Genomic DNA, 16,022 nt, shown 5'->3' on the forward strand with positions numbered 1-16,022 from the left:
TGAAACCCTTTTTATGTTGATGAGAAATAAGATCATACAATATTTAAAGATTTACCTTAATTTAATGAAGCACGTGGACAGACATGTAGATGATTCCACCTCACATAGCCCATAATCTTTCCAGGGGAGAAAGAGAGCTTCTTTCATTGTCTTTCCATTGCTTTGTAAGTACATTCCATATCAACATCTTCTTCCAAAGCAGCTCAAATATTTCATCATCTGCAGTGATGCCTGTTGCTACTCCTTTGGCATCTTAGTAGATTCAAAGTGTTAGTCCTTATTAGTCCAGATGCCGATGTCACACACTGGTTGTCATGAAGAATCAGCAGAAATTTCCAAGCAACTTGCACAGAGCTGAATCTTTCCACATTTGTCATCCATCTTAGTCCATCATGGCTCCTCTAGATCTTGTAGAATCAAGTGAGTCCTTGGACCTAGCAGGGCAAGACTAACAAGAGGGCAGGAAAGCCCCATTTCATGAGCAGCATTGTGCTTGCACGAAGTCTGGATCCAAGCCAATATCTCTAACAAGCTGTGATGCAGGGTTTCCAGAAAATTTTGAAATGGAGAATAGGATCATTTTCAGTTTGGACTGGAAAGTTTTCCAATGCAAATTAGGTTAAGTTGCACAGGAAAAATTTCAGTTTGCATTGCAAAATGTTCTGATGCCCTAGAGCAGAGGTCTCCAAAGTAGGGTGCACAAGATGATCCTTTGGGGTGCATGAGCCGCCTTATAATGGAGCAGCCTCCTGCTGCCCTGACGAGCTGCCATTGTGTGCAATGATAGCAGCGACGGATGTAGCAGGATGGGACAGGAGCCGAAAGGGAAGCTCTGTGGCATTTTTCTCTCTGCTCCAGTCCTATCCTGCCTCTGCCACGGCCACCAAGAGCAACTGTGCCAGTCTCTGCCAGGCACGGCAGAGGAAGGTGCAGTTCCTTACTTGGCCATGGCACTGGAGCAGCTGCCATCCTGCCGAAGGAGAGCAAATTTGTTCCAGAGTTGCTGACCTTTTCTGTGATGACAAGTGGCTGTCAGAAGTATGGTACTTAGCAGATATTTTTGAAAAAATAAACAAACTTAATCTCTCTCTTCAAGGTAAAGGTGATGTTTTAACAATGAGTGAGAAAGTAACTGCTTCTTGGGGAGGGGGAACCTCATGCTATGGAGAAAGCATTTTGAAAACCATATTTGGAAATGTTTCTATCGGTATGTAATTTGTTGCTGAAACGATGTAAGGGTATCAGCTATAAAAAAGACTCGTATCTGCACACTTAAAAAAAACTTGGAAATGGAATTTTCTAACCTGTTTAAAAATCTTCCAAAGAGTTTCAGTGGGTTTTGAACCCATGTGTTAAAAATACAAAAGTGCAACACCTTCCGATTATTTTGCAAGGACAACTGATTGACATCAGGGAAGATGGAAATTTACTAGCTGAATTTCAACAAAAAACTTTGCATAATTGGTGGGTAGGATTGAAAAATGAGTAGCATGTTTTAGTAAGCACAGCCAACAATGCACTTCTTCCATTTGGATCTACATATCTTTGTGAGGTGTCTTTTTCAGCTGTGACAGCCATTAAAACCAAGTATCAAAATAAAATGAACTTAGAACCAGACCTTTGAAGCACTGTATCACAAAGTGGTGAACCAAGATTTTAAAAAATAATGGAGCATATTCAATCATGTTGCTCTCACTAAAAAATATGAATAATATTTTTAATGAGAGCAAAAAGGGTTTTATACTGTTAATAAATAAAATAAATTATTTTAAAAAGTATTGTTTATTTCTTCATCTTAAAAAATATGTTGTGTGTATGTTATATAATGTACATAATATATTAGTACAGTAATACATATATATCATTTATAAATAAATATACATATATTGGTGGTGCATCCTCAAAAATGTTTTACTGATAGTGGTGTACGATCAAAAAAGATGGGAGACCACTGCCCTAGAGCAGGGGTCAGCAATTTGTGGACCTCCAAATGTTTTGGCTTACAGCTCCCATCATCCTTCACCATTGGCTATGCTATCTAGAGCTGATGGGAGCCATAGGCCAAAACTTCTGGAGGTCCACAAGTTGCCCATCCCTGCCGCAGAGAGATCTAATTTAGCATGTTTATTACGTGCTAAATTAATTACTTATATTTAGTAAACAGCAACTTTCTTAAAGTACCCAATGTTAATTTTTTTATCCCAATACACCAGAAGTATTTGACTTGAAGTATTTGAGGAAAAAATAAAGCACATGGAATGTGATTTAAATGTTATATTATGTAGACTATTTTATTGGAATACTTGTAAAAATTTAAAGACAATAACATTGTTTAAATTTAAGAACAAAATGAAGGTACTGCTGACACACTAATTTTAGCAGACCAAAGAAATGTGCATGAAATGCTGACAGCTACTCATCTTATTTCAACAGACTTCACATCTCTTCCACTTAAGGTTGTTGGAGCATCTTCAGTTTTGCTGTCACGACTTATTAGTTTCATTTCACTCTGAGACATGTATGTCTTTCAGTAACATATATGTGTTCTCTCTCATACTTGCTAGAGATAATTACCAGAAACACATTAATTACAACTCTGAAACTGCCAAGCTTGCCTAATATTGTATTTGCAATTAGCATATATTCATTTTTTACTAATAAACTTATGAAACAGAAAATTTTCTGTGGAAAATTAAAGCACTGGAAGATTTTCCTTCCCACAACACTGCTAACAAGAAGGCATAACTACTTTTGCTGTTGTCCTTGGGATAATCTTCTAGGCAAAGGAAGGTGCTGTACTGCAATAACTTCAAATAAGAATTTAGCACTTCAAAGGGTGGTATCCAATGTCAATCCTACATAGATTAGACCCATTGAAATGAATGAGACTAAAGTTAGGCACAACTAAAATAACTCCCATTAATTTCAATGGGCAACTGTTCCATATTTTTCTTTTTATATCATGGAATAAAGTCTTCCTAGAAGCTTCCAGAGTTTCCTTATGGTGGCTTCTGGACTCCTAGTAGAACGCACAGATGACAGAGAAATAGTATCAGCAACATAACCTCATGATTTAGGATAGCAGCTGTGCTTTTGTGTCTTTTCTGCCCCATATGCTCCATCATTATTTATGTTTATGTTTTTACATATAGGAAGCTTTACTCCTACTTCTGGTGGACCCTTCTCTGCTCTCACTCCCAGTATATGGCCTCAGGAGATCCTGTCAAAGTACACCCAGGTACAATAAAACAACAGGAAATAATCAATGTTGAACCTCATTTCTCTTTATCAGTGAAATAATATTAAACAATGTGAATTATGAATGCAAGTACTACTCAGCAGCATTGCAAATAAGTTCACAAAAATGACAAGCCCGCTTTGTCCCTCCTGCAGCACCCCACTGCATTTCTGTGCTGTGCACAGAGGAGCAGGCTTTCCTCCAGTTGTAGCCATCTTGGTTTTTATGCTGGGCACAGAGGAGGGACAAAGCACTCTGTCCCTCCTCCACCAGCCCACTCACTCACCTGAATAGAAGTACATGCACTATCCTGCACGCAACTACTTGTTGCCTATGGCTGCCAGACAGTTTTGCTGGTTGTTACTACTTTGTGCTTGGTTTGGGGATGATTGATTTCTGTTACTGTCTCTTAAGCTTACTGTTAATTTTTTTGTAAGCTTACCAGTGGGAGGAAGGAAGTGGTTTTTATGCCCCAGGATGAGAGCCTACTGGTATAGAACTGTACCACCCCCTTCCGGATAAAAGGCAGGGGGGGAATGTGTGATATATGATAGTTGGTGTGTGTATGATACATAAAATCTCCATCCATCCCATGTAGGATAGGGTGTGGCACCCAAAAGTTGTGTTACAAATGGTGTTATTGCTGTGTTACTGGGTCCTTAGCGAGCTTGATTTCCTATTAGTGATTTAGCTTGCTATGGATCCGTATGCTGAATTTGTGAATGAATGAGTATGGGCTATGTGTTAAGGTGAAGTGAGGTGTGAGTGTGGGGTGAGGGAGGGTAGGAGACTTAGAATGTCTGTGACAGGATGTGTCTTGGTAGAAGTGTGGTGAGGGAGGAAGGGGATGCTGCAGCTATCTTAGTGATTATGGACAAGGGGAGATACAGTCAAGGGAGCGGGATATGCCATTTTAGGAGACAGAGATGCAGATGTTTGATTCCTGTTGCCCTCTACAGTTCCACCTCTGACCTTGTGTAGCTGGTTGTTCATCCACTGTCCCCTCTGATCTGGTGGTGCTATTGCTAAATACCAAGTTGGCTCAGAATAAGATCATACTCATCCATGTTTTAATCTTGGATGGAGAAGCTCCTCTGGCATCTTGCTCCGAAGTTGATCGAACACTGGTCAGAGAGCATAATTGTGCCTACTATGTGTCAGTGCAAGCGGTGAAAAAGTCTTTATTTTGCCGCCTCTATTGCATCCTCAAGTAGCCACCCAGTGGAGCTCTTTAGAGTAGTTCGGAGGTTCCTGACCCCAGAGGGAGCTTCTTTAGAGCCCTCAAAGGTCTGCTGTGATGCTTTTTCAATGCACTTTGAGGATAAAGCCATTCGCTCCAAAGCAGTCTAGACACCACAGCTATGGTAGATCTGAGTGAGATGTCTGATGCCTCATCTAGCCATGTTTTGTGGGATCAGTTTCCATTAATGTGACCTGATTACATGAACATGGTACTTGCAGTTATGCAACCGATCATGTGCCCTCTCAATCCTTGTTCCTCATGGCTAAGGCTAACCAGTGGAACATCACTTGCTGGATCCAGGGTGTGGATAATGCCCTTCATTACATGAAGAAGTGGTGCCTGCTGTCTTGAAGGAGGCTGTAAAGGATTGTTGGTCTCATCCCAACAACCCTGCAAGGTAGGCCAGGCCCAACTTGGCCACAAGTTCCTCAAAGTTGACCCAGTAGCTCCCCTGCCAGGCCAATAGGCACTGTATTTAGCACTGAAGTTATACAGGACACACCACACCAACTGGAAGTTGGATAAAAGTTTATTAGGGGAAAGGAACAGAGAGGAAGGAAAGGGGAGAGGTGGTAGGTTGTACAGGAAATTACAGCTAAGTTACAGTACTCGAAGCAAAACCAGAAATGCCAATCACCAAGGCACACACTCCCAAGAGCAAAATAATAAAGCTAGCTAGTCTATCCTATACATACCAAAGTATGGGTCTCTCAGGCTAGCCATCGACCAGCAGCACACCCTAGTACCATCAGGGCCAAGAAGAGACACCCATGCCTTCTCTAGCCCTCTTTTTATTGCCCAGCCCTAGCAACTCAGGGCAGATTTGAAACACCCAATCAAAGCCCAGTCCCAGGACATCCCACTTCACCCCCCAAAGAGGCTGAATCTTCCCACCAGGCACAGCTGTTATCATTTTCCCAATTAGCCGGAGCAGAGCGTGGCCTTGAGCTGCTGGGCTGAGATACTGCCAAAAAGCAATCACCCTCCAGGTGGCTACTACATACGTGACTACCCAAGCAGCCCTCATGGCTCCAGCTTCTACTATCCTGTTCTTGACAGAGGCGTTAATATTACCACTCCTGAAGAAGCCCATTCTGGACCCAAAGATTTGTGATAGCTGTCACCTAGTCATGTATACCTCATTTTTAGGGAAGGAGATTGGGGGGTAAATGCAAGCATTCTTGGATGAAACTGATTATCTAGACTTGTTGCTGTCTCTGTTCAAGACTAGTTTTGGGATCAAATCATCCTTGACTGTCCTGTTGGATGACCTTTATGGAGAGAGGAACAGGGGGAGTGCAACTTTGCTCCTTCTTATTCTATCTCTCTGTGGCTTTTCATACCATTGACCATAGTGTCCTCTTGGATCAGCTCTGTGAAATAAGTATCAGGGACACTGTACTTCGGTTGTTCCATTCCTATCTATAGGGTCCATCTTAGACGGTATGCTCTGGCACATGGCATTTGTGTTATGGGATGCCGCAGGACACTCTTTTGTCCCCAATCCTGTTTAACATCTATCTGAATCTGTTGGGAACAAATCAGATTACCTTAGCGATTGTCTTACCCCCTATGGCCCTGCCCAATCTGCAGTCCTCAGAGAAGCACTTTTGATGCTGCCTCATGGTCCTTAGGTTTGCCTTAAGAGACGTGAAGGCCCGGGGAAAAAACAGAAAAAAACAGAAAAAAAGTTTTTTACGTTTTTTTCCAAGGCCCATTTTTGTTTTTCTGAAAAATTGGAAAATTTGAACAGCTTTGGATTATGAAATATTTTCGTTTAGAATTTAAGACAAGTATGTAGATCAGAGCTTTCCAAACTTTTCGTGTTGGTGACACACTTTTTAGACATGCATTATTTCGTGACACGGTAACTCAGTTTTACTAGCAAACCGGAGGTTAAACTAACCCGTTATAAGAGATACAGACACATACATAAATTGTAATAATGAAATGTATGGGGATACAACATATCTCATGAAAACCTTTCATTTATATTTTTAAAAATATATGATTTGTAAGATAATAACATACATTGTTGTCATTTATGAGTAACAGTATGTAAATATGTGCAAGAATTTAAAAAAGTTGAATAACACCAATAACTACTTACCATTTTAATGGGATGTATGAGGTTGATGGGATGAACACAGCTTTTCAATATTTGGTGGAATATTAGATAAAGACACTCGCATTTCGTCATCAAGCATTTTTAAGCTTCTACGTTTCAGTGTCTTTAAGTTTGCCAACGCTGAAAAGGATACTTCACAAATCTATGTAGTACAAAACTGCAGAAGAATTTTTAACGCTTTTTTAGCTATGTTTGGATGCATTTTTGAAATGTGAATCCAAAAGCTGTCTAAGTCACCCTGTTCATGCATCATTAACAGATTTCAATCATTTTTTATGTCAGCTAATTCTTCTTCTTCAATAAGTGAAATCTTATAGATCAAGACTATGATCTGATCCAATCATAGTCTTGGATTTCAACATTTGGGAAGTAATGATGAACTTTCTCTCCAAGCAATGTTAAATGGTCAACAATTAGCGAGCTGATACCACATTTTAGCTGGCACTCAGCAGTTTTGGAAAACATTTCAAAATTTCCTTCTTTCACTTTCCTTTTCCAAATTGCTATTTTGTCTCTCATAGCACACATTTTATCTACCGCTGTTAAGATATTTTCTCATTTTCCTTGCATACTGGTGTTTATTTTATTCAAATGTTCAAATATGTCAGCAAGATATGCCAATTTTGTGAACCAAAGTTTGCTTTGAATTAGATCGCAGAATTCATTCTGCTGATTTTCCTCAGAAAGTTTAAGCATCATTTCCCTCAATTCGTATACATGGCAAAGCACTCGACCTCTTGAGAGCCAAGGAACTTCTGTGTGTAGTAGAAGCTTTTTAAACCTTGCCCCCATTTCTTCACAAATATGAGCAAATAATCTTGATTGAAGAGGTCTACTTTTAATGTCATTGACCATTTGAACCACTTTGTCCAAAACTTTTCTTAATTCATTTCCAATGGTTTGCGCAACTAGTGCTTCGCGATGTAAAAAGCAATGAGTAATTATAATATTTTCATTCTCTTTCTTTGCTAAAGCTATAAAACCCTTTGTTGAACCAACTGTTGAGGGTGCGCCATCTGTGCATATTCCTACACAATTTAACCATTGCAAATTATTTTCCTTCATGAAGCAATCAAAAGTTTTAAATATATCTTCACCTCTAGTTCTCATTGGAAGTTCTAGACAACACAAGAATTGCTCAATAATTCCGTCAGTATGAATGAAGCGTATAAAAACCAATAATTGTGCTAACCCACTGACATCTGTTGCTTCATCTAATTGCAATGTAAAGATCATATTATTGTCTTGAAAAATATCCTTCATTTGCTGCTTAATGTCATCAGACATGTCTTGAATACGTCTTTCAATTGTGTTATCTGCCAAAGGGATTTTATTAACTTCTATCTCAAATTCGGGCCCAAACATTGTTCGAACAATAGCACAGCAAGATTCCTTTATGGTGGTTTCGGCAATAGTGTGTGGGTCCTTTTTCTGGCAATTATTTGCGCAACCAAGTAACTTGCCTTTTGAGCTTTCTGTGATGTCTTCATTCTCTTTGTGAATGATGCAGACTGCTTCTTTATAGATTTTGAAAGCTCAATAAAGTATCCTACTGTTTTTTCTGACAAATGACAGTGTTTTGAGGTAAAATGACACTTTAATTTATTTGGTACCATACTTTCATGTTTTTAGTGCTTATCTTTCTCTGTTTTTTCTTATGAAAATAACAGCACCTGCGCTCCACTCCCACAGTGATAAAGTGAGATAAAGATAGGAATCAGGACCAGGAGAAAATGTGAAAAATAAACAAAATTAACTAAAGTATTTACAATATATATTAGGACACATAGGTCCAGGTAGGAGCTCAGCTGCAAAAACACATGAAGTAGAGAAGCAAAAGTCCAACAAAAATGGTGTAAATATATATGTCCCACTACAAGGCTATACTAGGGATGGCGGAGAATTTCTTCCTGAATCTTCGGGAGGCCGAGCGCTGAGGCATTCGGCCCCCCGAAAGTGTTGGGGAAATTCTCCGCCAGCCCCCCGCCCCCCCCCGGGATGGGACTTACCTTCAGTGAATGTCCCTCTCGGCGGCGGGTCCCGGCGGCGTTTCGGCGGCATTTCGTGGGGGGTGGGGGCGGCGGCCGATCTCCCGACCGGCTGCCGCCGCCGACATTACAAAATAAAAAAGTAAGTAAAAAAAAAAACACACACACCCGTGATAGGCTACGTGACGATTTACATAGCCTATCACGGCTAGATTTCCAAAGTCAGCCGTGATAGGCTACGTAAATCGTCACGTAGCCTATCACGGGTGACTTTGGAAAAAAAAAAGCGCGTATGCAGATGGCGGTGGCCCATGGGCGCCGCCATTTGCGTTCCTTATTTTGGCACGTCTAGTCTACGTAAAGATTTACGTAGACTACGGCGAAAATAAGGACACGCTATTTGCTTTGCCCTTATTTTCGCCGTAGTCTACGTAAATCTTTACGTAGACTAGACGTGCCAAAATAAGGAACGCAAATGGCGGTGCCCATGGGCCGCCGCCATTTGCGTACGCGCTTTCCCCCCCCCCAAAGTCACCTGTGATAGGCTACGTGACGATTAACGTAGCCTATCACAGCTGACTTTGGAAATCTAGCCGTGATAGGCTGCGTTAATCATTACATAGCCTATCACGGGTTTGTTTTTGTTTTTGTTTTCACTTTTTGTTTCGCGGCCGGGGAGACGGGGTGCTTCTCCCCGGCCTGAATTTCGGCCGGGCGAGGCGGGGCGCCTCCCTCCCCGGCCTGAATTTCAGCTGGGCGAGGTGGGACGCCTCCCCCCCTCGCCTGAACTTCGGGGGGAGAAGCGAAGCGCCTCCCCCCCACCACGAAGCCAAGCTGCGAAAAGGTAAGTGACTTTCGTACATCCCTAGGCTATACTGCTGTAAATATTTGCAATGCCTATGTCCAGAGTCCAGTTCCAGCACTCTCCGGTGGTACACTGCCAGTGGGTGGTTAATCCACAATTACAGCAGAGTAAAAATAAAAATAAATGGCAGAAATCAACTGAGCTCCGTTCCGACTGGCCAAGATGGCGGACGGCCCGGTCGGTGCAGTCCCAGGTGGCGTTTCCACCTGTGTGTTACTTTGGCCTGGCCGCGCGGCAGTGCAGTGCAGAAGTCCGCGAAGGGCACGCCCGAAACCACGCAGGGCTGGTGGCCGCTGCCACTTCTCCGCGCCGGTGTCAGCCGAGCTCTGCTCCCAGGGCAGTGCCTCCCTTCCCCTCTCTTCGCCCCGTGCCTCTACCTTTCTGCGGAGCGCAGGCTCGAAGCTCCTCGCCTGCCTGGCGCAGGCCTCCCTGCTCTGGGGGCGTCCAACGGGCCGTTGTTCTCCCCCGCTGCCCTGCAGCCGCACCAAGGACGTGGGGAAGCCTCTCGCCCGAGCTGATTGCAAATTGCTCGACTAATTGCTCTGCTAACTTCGAATTCTCCACACTCCTCATGCAGCCAGCGTTACCACACTCCTCGCCGTACCGCTCCAACACCGCCAATCACGTGCGTCCTGCATCAAGACGCCACGTGATCCTAAAGCAGCTAATGTTAAAGCACCTAAGCCTTAGCAGCTAAGCTTCTTTAACATTAGCTGCTTTAGGAAGTTCCGGGGGAGGGACCAAGCGAAGCAAACGTGAGTAAGGGAACTCCGTGGTGCCCTTCCGCACAATTTTCGCGCGACACACCTACACACTGCCAGCAACACACTAATGTGTCGCGACACACATTTTGGAAAGCTCTGATGTAGATATTATTACCCATCCTTTACTCACCGCAAAATGATTTATAAAAACTATTTAATAACACTTCTATAGAAAGATTAGAGATGTAAAATGTCTGGAAATAATGAAGCTGTTAAGTATCTGGGGGCGGGGGGTACTGTGGGTTAGTTACTGTTTTTGAACCTTGGCAGCTCCTGTCAAGTTGGGAGTAGCAACAGTGGGTGGAGCTTCTGCTAAGTTCTTCACTTCTATGTGTGCTGAGTAAAGAGCAGTTACATCTGAGGCCTGCTGATTCTCGCAGTCATTCCTACTACCTATACAACAGAAGCCATGGGGGAAAATATTTTTTTAATCTCTGTAAAATTTGAAGCACAGTTAGTTCTTGTATTCCTTATTAAAATCATTGATCTAAAGTATATTTTACTGATAGACATTTATTCAGCAAACTAAGTCACACATAAACTAACTTTAGGAACAGAAAGGCTGCTTTATGTTCCTAAAGCCGCCCTCCTCAATATGGTGCCCTCTGAATGTTCTGGACCGCAGTGTCCAGCATTTGTGACCATTGGCCATACTGCCTGAGACTGATGGGAGCTGAAGTCCAAAATATCTGGAGGGCAGCAGGTTGGGGAAGATTAACTTAAAGTAACAAGGTGACTTTAGATCTGTAAAGAGCACTAAAAAAAATAAGTATTGCTTATTTTTAATTTTTTCCAAAATTTCCAATTTTTCAAAAACAACAACAGGAAAACATGTTTTTTTTTCCATGGCCTCAAAATTTACGGAAATTTTACATCTCTGCTTAAGAGCACTAGTAATAGAGCATATAGTGTTGCAGCACCTAGCTGTTGGAACACACTGACATGAGATAAACATTTACAGTTTTGATTTTTAGACATCTCTTTAAGACCTGTCTCTATGCAGGCTTTCCCTGAGCTGTGACCCACCCAGTTTCAGATGATCAATTTTTATTTTATTTTATATTGTTATATATGCTGTTGTTAAGTTCACCACTTGAATAATTTTGTTGGGAAATTGTATATACATTTGTTAAATAAATAGGCTGGTTCAAGGCATATATGGCATTAAATTGCTGGTTCACCAACCTTATTATTAAATTAACTCTAGTACAAAAGGGTCTCTTTAACTTTCTGACTGGTAAATTGCATTCTGGGAAAAATCTGATATAGAACCTGTTAGAGCTAGGCAAGGGAAAATTAAAAGGCTGGTAATGCTCAGTTGTCAGGGTAAAGGCAAATGAAGGCTGATACTTCTTTTATGTCTTCTATTTGGGTGCAGAAATTGGAGTATAAAATATACATGTCCCTTAAATCTGAAGGATATGCCATCCTTTAAAAAATTCTCAAGGGGGCTGCTGTATTTCTCCACTTGCTGCCACCGCCACATTTTTTTAAAAGGGCCCTGCCAAAGTTCTCTCACACCCTTTAGATACCATTAGAGATGCATCTTTATACCTGGGCACCCATACCTGGGCACAAAGTGTACAGTGAGAATCTGCCTTGAAATACAGAATCCATTGAGATTAAGAGTAAATAAGAGGAATGTAGCTGAACATCACCCTGCATAACAGATATTATTATGTGTACAACTGTTCAGTGATGTTCAAGACTGGTATTCAAAGCAAGATTAAGAATGCACATAGAGGACCTGATGTAAGTATTTGTTCTGAGGCCATCTGCATTACATCAGGAATTTCATCTGGGTTGAATCAGGAATTCTGTGGCTTACGACAACAGATCATTATTTCCTTGTGAAATTGGGACAGCTCTAGTACAAATCCTAGTAGTTTAGGCTACAGCCAATGTGCTTAGGTAGGTTAAATAGCATTTAATTCAAAGAACTGATGGTATCTAGGCTAGAAGAATGGTTGTGACAAGCAGTGCTGAGGATATGTATGCATGTCTGATAGAGGAGCAAAAATGGAAACAGTTTTTTCTATGTTTAAAAAAAAATGTGCACATAGAACTATACATGGAGTGAATCAACGATTCCCAAATCTGTAGAGTTGGCAGATCTTAGATACACTTTACAAAACAAGAGGGAAGCAAAGAAAAAATAACAATGGAAACTTCCTCCAGCACTTCCTTCCTGGATTTTCTGTGTGGATTATATACGTGTTTTGGAAGAATGCTATGGCACAACAGTGTCTAGTGAACAGGGATGATCTAGTAGACATTGCTTACTTGGACTTCCAAAAAGTGTTTGACAGAGTCCCTCACCAAAGACTCCTGAGCAAGCTTAGCAGTCATGGAATGAGGAGAGGGCCTCTTATGGATCAGTAACTGGTTAAAGAATAGAAAGTAGAGAGTAGGAATAAATGGTAACTTCTCCCAGTGGAGAGATGTAAATAGCGGGGTCCCACAGGGATCTGTATTGGGAACAATGCTTTTCAACTTGTTCATAAATGATCAAGAATTAGGAGTGAGCAATGAAGTGGCCAAGTTTACCAATGACACCAAATAATTTAGGGTGGTTAAAACAAAAAGGGATTGTGAGGAGCTCCAAAAGAATCTCTCCAAACTGGGAGAATGGGCATCTAAATGGCAAATGTAGCTCGATAAAGGCAAGTGTAAAGTGATGCATGTTGGGGCAAAAAGTCCCAGCTTCAAGTATAACCTGGTGGAATCTGAGCTAGCAGTGACAGATCAAGAAAGAGATCTTGGGGTCGTGGACAGCTCAGTGAAAATGTCAGTTCAATGAAAATGTCAGCCCAGTGTGTGACTGCTATAAAAAAGGCAAACTTCATGTTAGGCATAATTAGGAAAGGAATTGAGAATAAAACTGCCAATATCATACTGCTCTTATAACAATCTATGGGGCAACCACATTTAAAATACTGTGTACAGTTCTGGTCAACCAACCTAAAAAGTTACTGTGGAGCTGAAGGAAGTACAGAAAAGGGAAACTAAAATGACCAAGGGGCTGGAGCACTTCCCCTAGGAGGGAAGGTTCCAACAGCTGGGATTGTTTAGCTTGGAAAAACAGCAAGTAGGGGAAGACATGATAGAGGTGTACAAAATTATGCACCTCTCAGGGAGAGATTTTTCCCCTCTCTCATAATACTACAACTCTGGATCATCCCATGAAGCTGATTGGTGGGAAATTCAGGACAGATAAAAGGAAGTACTTCTTCACACAGTGCATAGTTAAACTATGGAATTCACTTCCACAAGATGTAGTGATGACCACTAATTTGGATGGTTTTAAAAAAGGGTTAGACAACTTCCTGGAGGAGAAGGCTATCAATGGCTACTAGTCCTGATGGCTATATGCTACCTCCAGTATCAAAGGCAGTATGCCTACATACACCAGTTGCTGGGCAACATGGGTGGGAGGGTGCTGTTGCACTCATGTCTTGCTTGTGGGTGTCCTGTTGACAGCTGATTGACCACTGTGTGAACAGAATGCTGGACTAGATGGACCCTTGGTCTGATCCAGCATGGTTCTTCTTATGTTCCTACAAGAGCTTAGACTTCTCCCATAGTTATTTTGGAATGTCTGCAATGTGTAAAATGTGTACAAATGTATTTGGTCATATCACCTACTGGCAGAAAATGGCAAGCAACAGTGTTCTTCTATTTTCCAGAAAGAAGAGTCTGTTGAGCAGCCAGAGTTCCGGTATGACGAATTTGGATTCCGAATAGACAAAGAAGGCAAGGTCCTTATTTGTGTGGTGCGATTTGTGACAAGATCTCTCTGGGGCTCTCTCCTCTCTCCTTTATTCCCAGCAGCAGCATTTTGACTCTTGTTTAGGGTTCTGTCTCAAAAACACTTTGGCTGTAAAGAAGTACAGTCCTGGCTTAACTGAGATATGACAGATATGTATATTTTGTATCATGCATGGTGTACATGCATGTAAACAGCTTTTACTTTTATTTTTGAAATATATGCAGGTGATAACTAGAAGGAGATCAGGGCCTTGCTCACATGTATTTTAAAGCTGCAATTTATATACCTGCATGTCAGATCTTGAGCTTACAATAGATCTTGAACTGGCAACCTGCAGGATTTCAGGTATTCATCCTGTGTGGTGCCACCCAGCTATCTGTGTCGCCATCTTTATAGGCCTCTGCTTTGCTTCATCCTCCCCTAAACGTAGACAGAGTCTACTATTGTGAATCCTTTATAACTCGAGTGTGATATACATGTATTTTGTACTTGGATATCTGTACCAGAATACAAAACATTTTGTAAGACGCATCCCTAAGAGGCTGACTTTTCCCAGATTATTATGTGTGTTAAATACAAAATGATACCCTGTTACCTTATTATGATTTATTATTCATGCTAGCCACTTTAAGCATTTCTTCTGAATCAGAAAGGCAGTATATAAATTTTCAAATAAATAAACACCTTTATTTTCCTGCTTGCATTTGAACTGATTGATGCACATAGGCTTCATGAAGGACTGTTGAAGCAGATTTTTGCTTGTGACATCGAAAACAACTATGAGCCATAAATGTATTGGCATCAGAACTGGGAATTAATTATGCCCACAACAAACTGCTACAGCTTGCTTCCTGTCTCCCTAGTTTGTAAAATCTAGTTATTTTGAGGATTATGTTTTTCCAGAGGTAGAAGGCAACTATCCCCTTACTTTTTTCTTCCCACCCCTAAAGTTGTGTCCCTTGCTACAGATGGTGCTGAGCCAAACTCCAGCAAGCTCTTGGGGATCCCTCTGATTGAAGAGCCACAGCAGAGGTTGAAATGGCAGGCTCATTTGGAGTTCACACATAACCATGATGTGGGGGACCTCACTTGGGACAAAATTGAAGTCATACTTCCACGTTCCGATAAGCTGCGACTGCTGGTATTAGCTGGCATTCCTCACAGCATGAGGCCACAGGTGAGGTACTCCTGGCTGGTCATGGAGGGAGGGGAGCTTATTGGTGAGATTTCCTGTGTCTTACTTCTAACCCCTTCCCTCTTTTCTATCCAGCTGTGGATGCGACTATCAGGTGCTCTTCAGAAGAAGAGAAATTCAGAAATGTCTTACCGAGAAATTGTGAAAAACAGCTCAAATGATGAAACAATTGCAGCCAAACAAGTGGGTAATCCCCATGGGTTAGTACTTGGGGCTCAACAAAAGGGTACCCATCAGGTGGATGGGAGTAAAGGAAGTTAAAACCAGCAATGGAGAGAAAGAGGGGGTTGCCCAGTAATTTATAGGAGCAGTTTCTCAATTTTGGCTGATTCCTTCCTTACACTGAACATGGACTTAAAGGGATTGTCCTGCAGCCTTCTTCCTGATAATGGTGGGGAAAGGATTTACCAGCACACATTGCCTCTGTGGATTTAAGTTAGCATAGAACAACATGGAGTGTGTAGGTGCATATTTGCTGTCAATGTGCTGGAAGGAGAGGAAAAAAACACTACAATCACTAGAAGTTGGGCAGTTTCCAGGTCTAGGTATGGAACCCTGTTAGCATCTCCCTCAACCAGCACAGATCTTTTTGTTGCACAGATCCTTTTGCTGCACAACAGGGGCTAATTGCTTTGCAGGAGCAGAGTTTGCATAAAACATGGTTGAGCAATGAGATGTGCTAATGACTGTTAACAGCAATTTCTTCTTCGTGGTCTCTGTGCATCACACATATGGGCTCTGTGCCTGTGCAGAGACTCGTTCGGGAAAGCTTCTAAGCTGAACCAATTTTTTGGTGGGAACCCCTCCCCCACTTTCTGTGGTATATACAGCG

At 41.8% G+C, this 16,022-nt stretch overlaps 1 protein-coding gene across 21 annotated transcripts in view; it reads left to right on the top strand.

Annotated features, from left to right (window-relative positions):
* SGSM3 (small G protein signaling modulator 3) overlaps positions 1-16,022 on the top strand; it is a 59,772-nt gene that overhangs the window by 19,535 nt on the left and 24,215 nt on the right. For 7 of the 21 annotated variants that reach the window (XR_014784299.1, XR_014784302.1, XR_014784300.1 and 4 more), the window contains exons 4-7: positions 3,153-3,238; positions 13,913-13,979; positions 14,946-15,172; positions 15,266-15,373. Coding sequence is in view for 15 of the 21 variants with exons in the window: in XM_084809916.1 (XP_084666042.1) it covers positions 3,153-3,238; positions 13,913-13,979; positions 14,946-15,172; positions 15,266-15,373 (488 nt within the window). In the remaining 6 variants the exon portion in view is untranslated. Of the gene's footprint in view, positions 1-2,430; positions 2,519-3,152; positions 3,239-13,912; positions 13,980-14,945; positions 15,374-16,022 lie in introns of those variants that run through there. The other 14 variants (XR_014784301.1, XM_084809918.1, XM_084809923.1 and 11 more) reach the window with 4 other exon arrangements.

This window comes from Heloderma suspectum, chromosome 7 (assembly GCF_057233095.1).
Source record: "Heloderma suspectum isolate Gila_16-S chromosome 7, 16-S_ref, whole genome shotgun sequence".
NCBI classification, from domain to species: Eukaryota; Metazoa; Chordata; class Lepidosauria; order Squamata; family Helodermatidae; genus Heloderma; species Heloderma suspectum.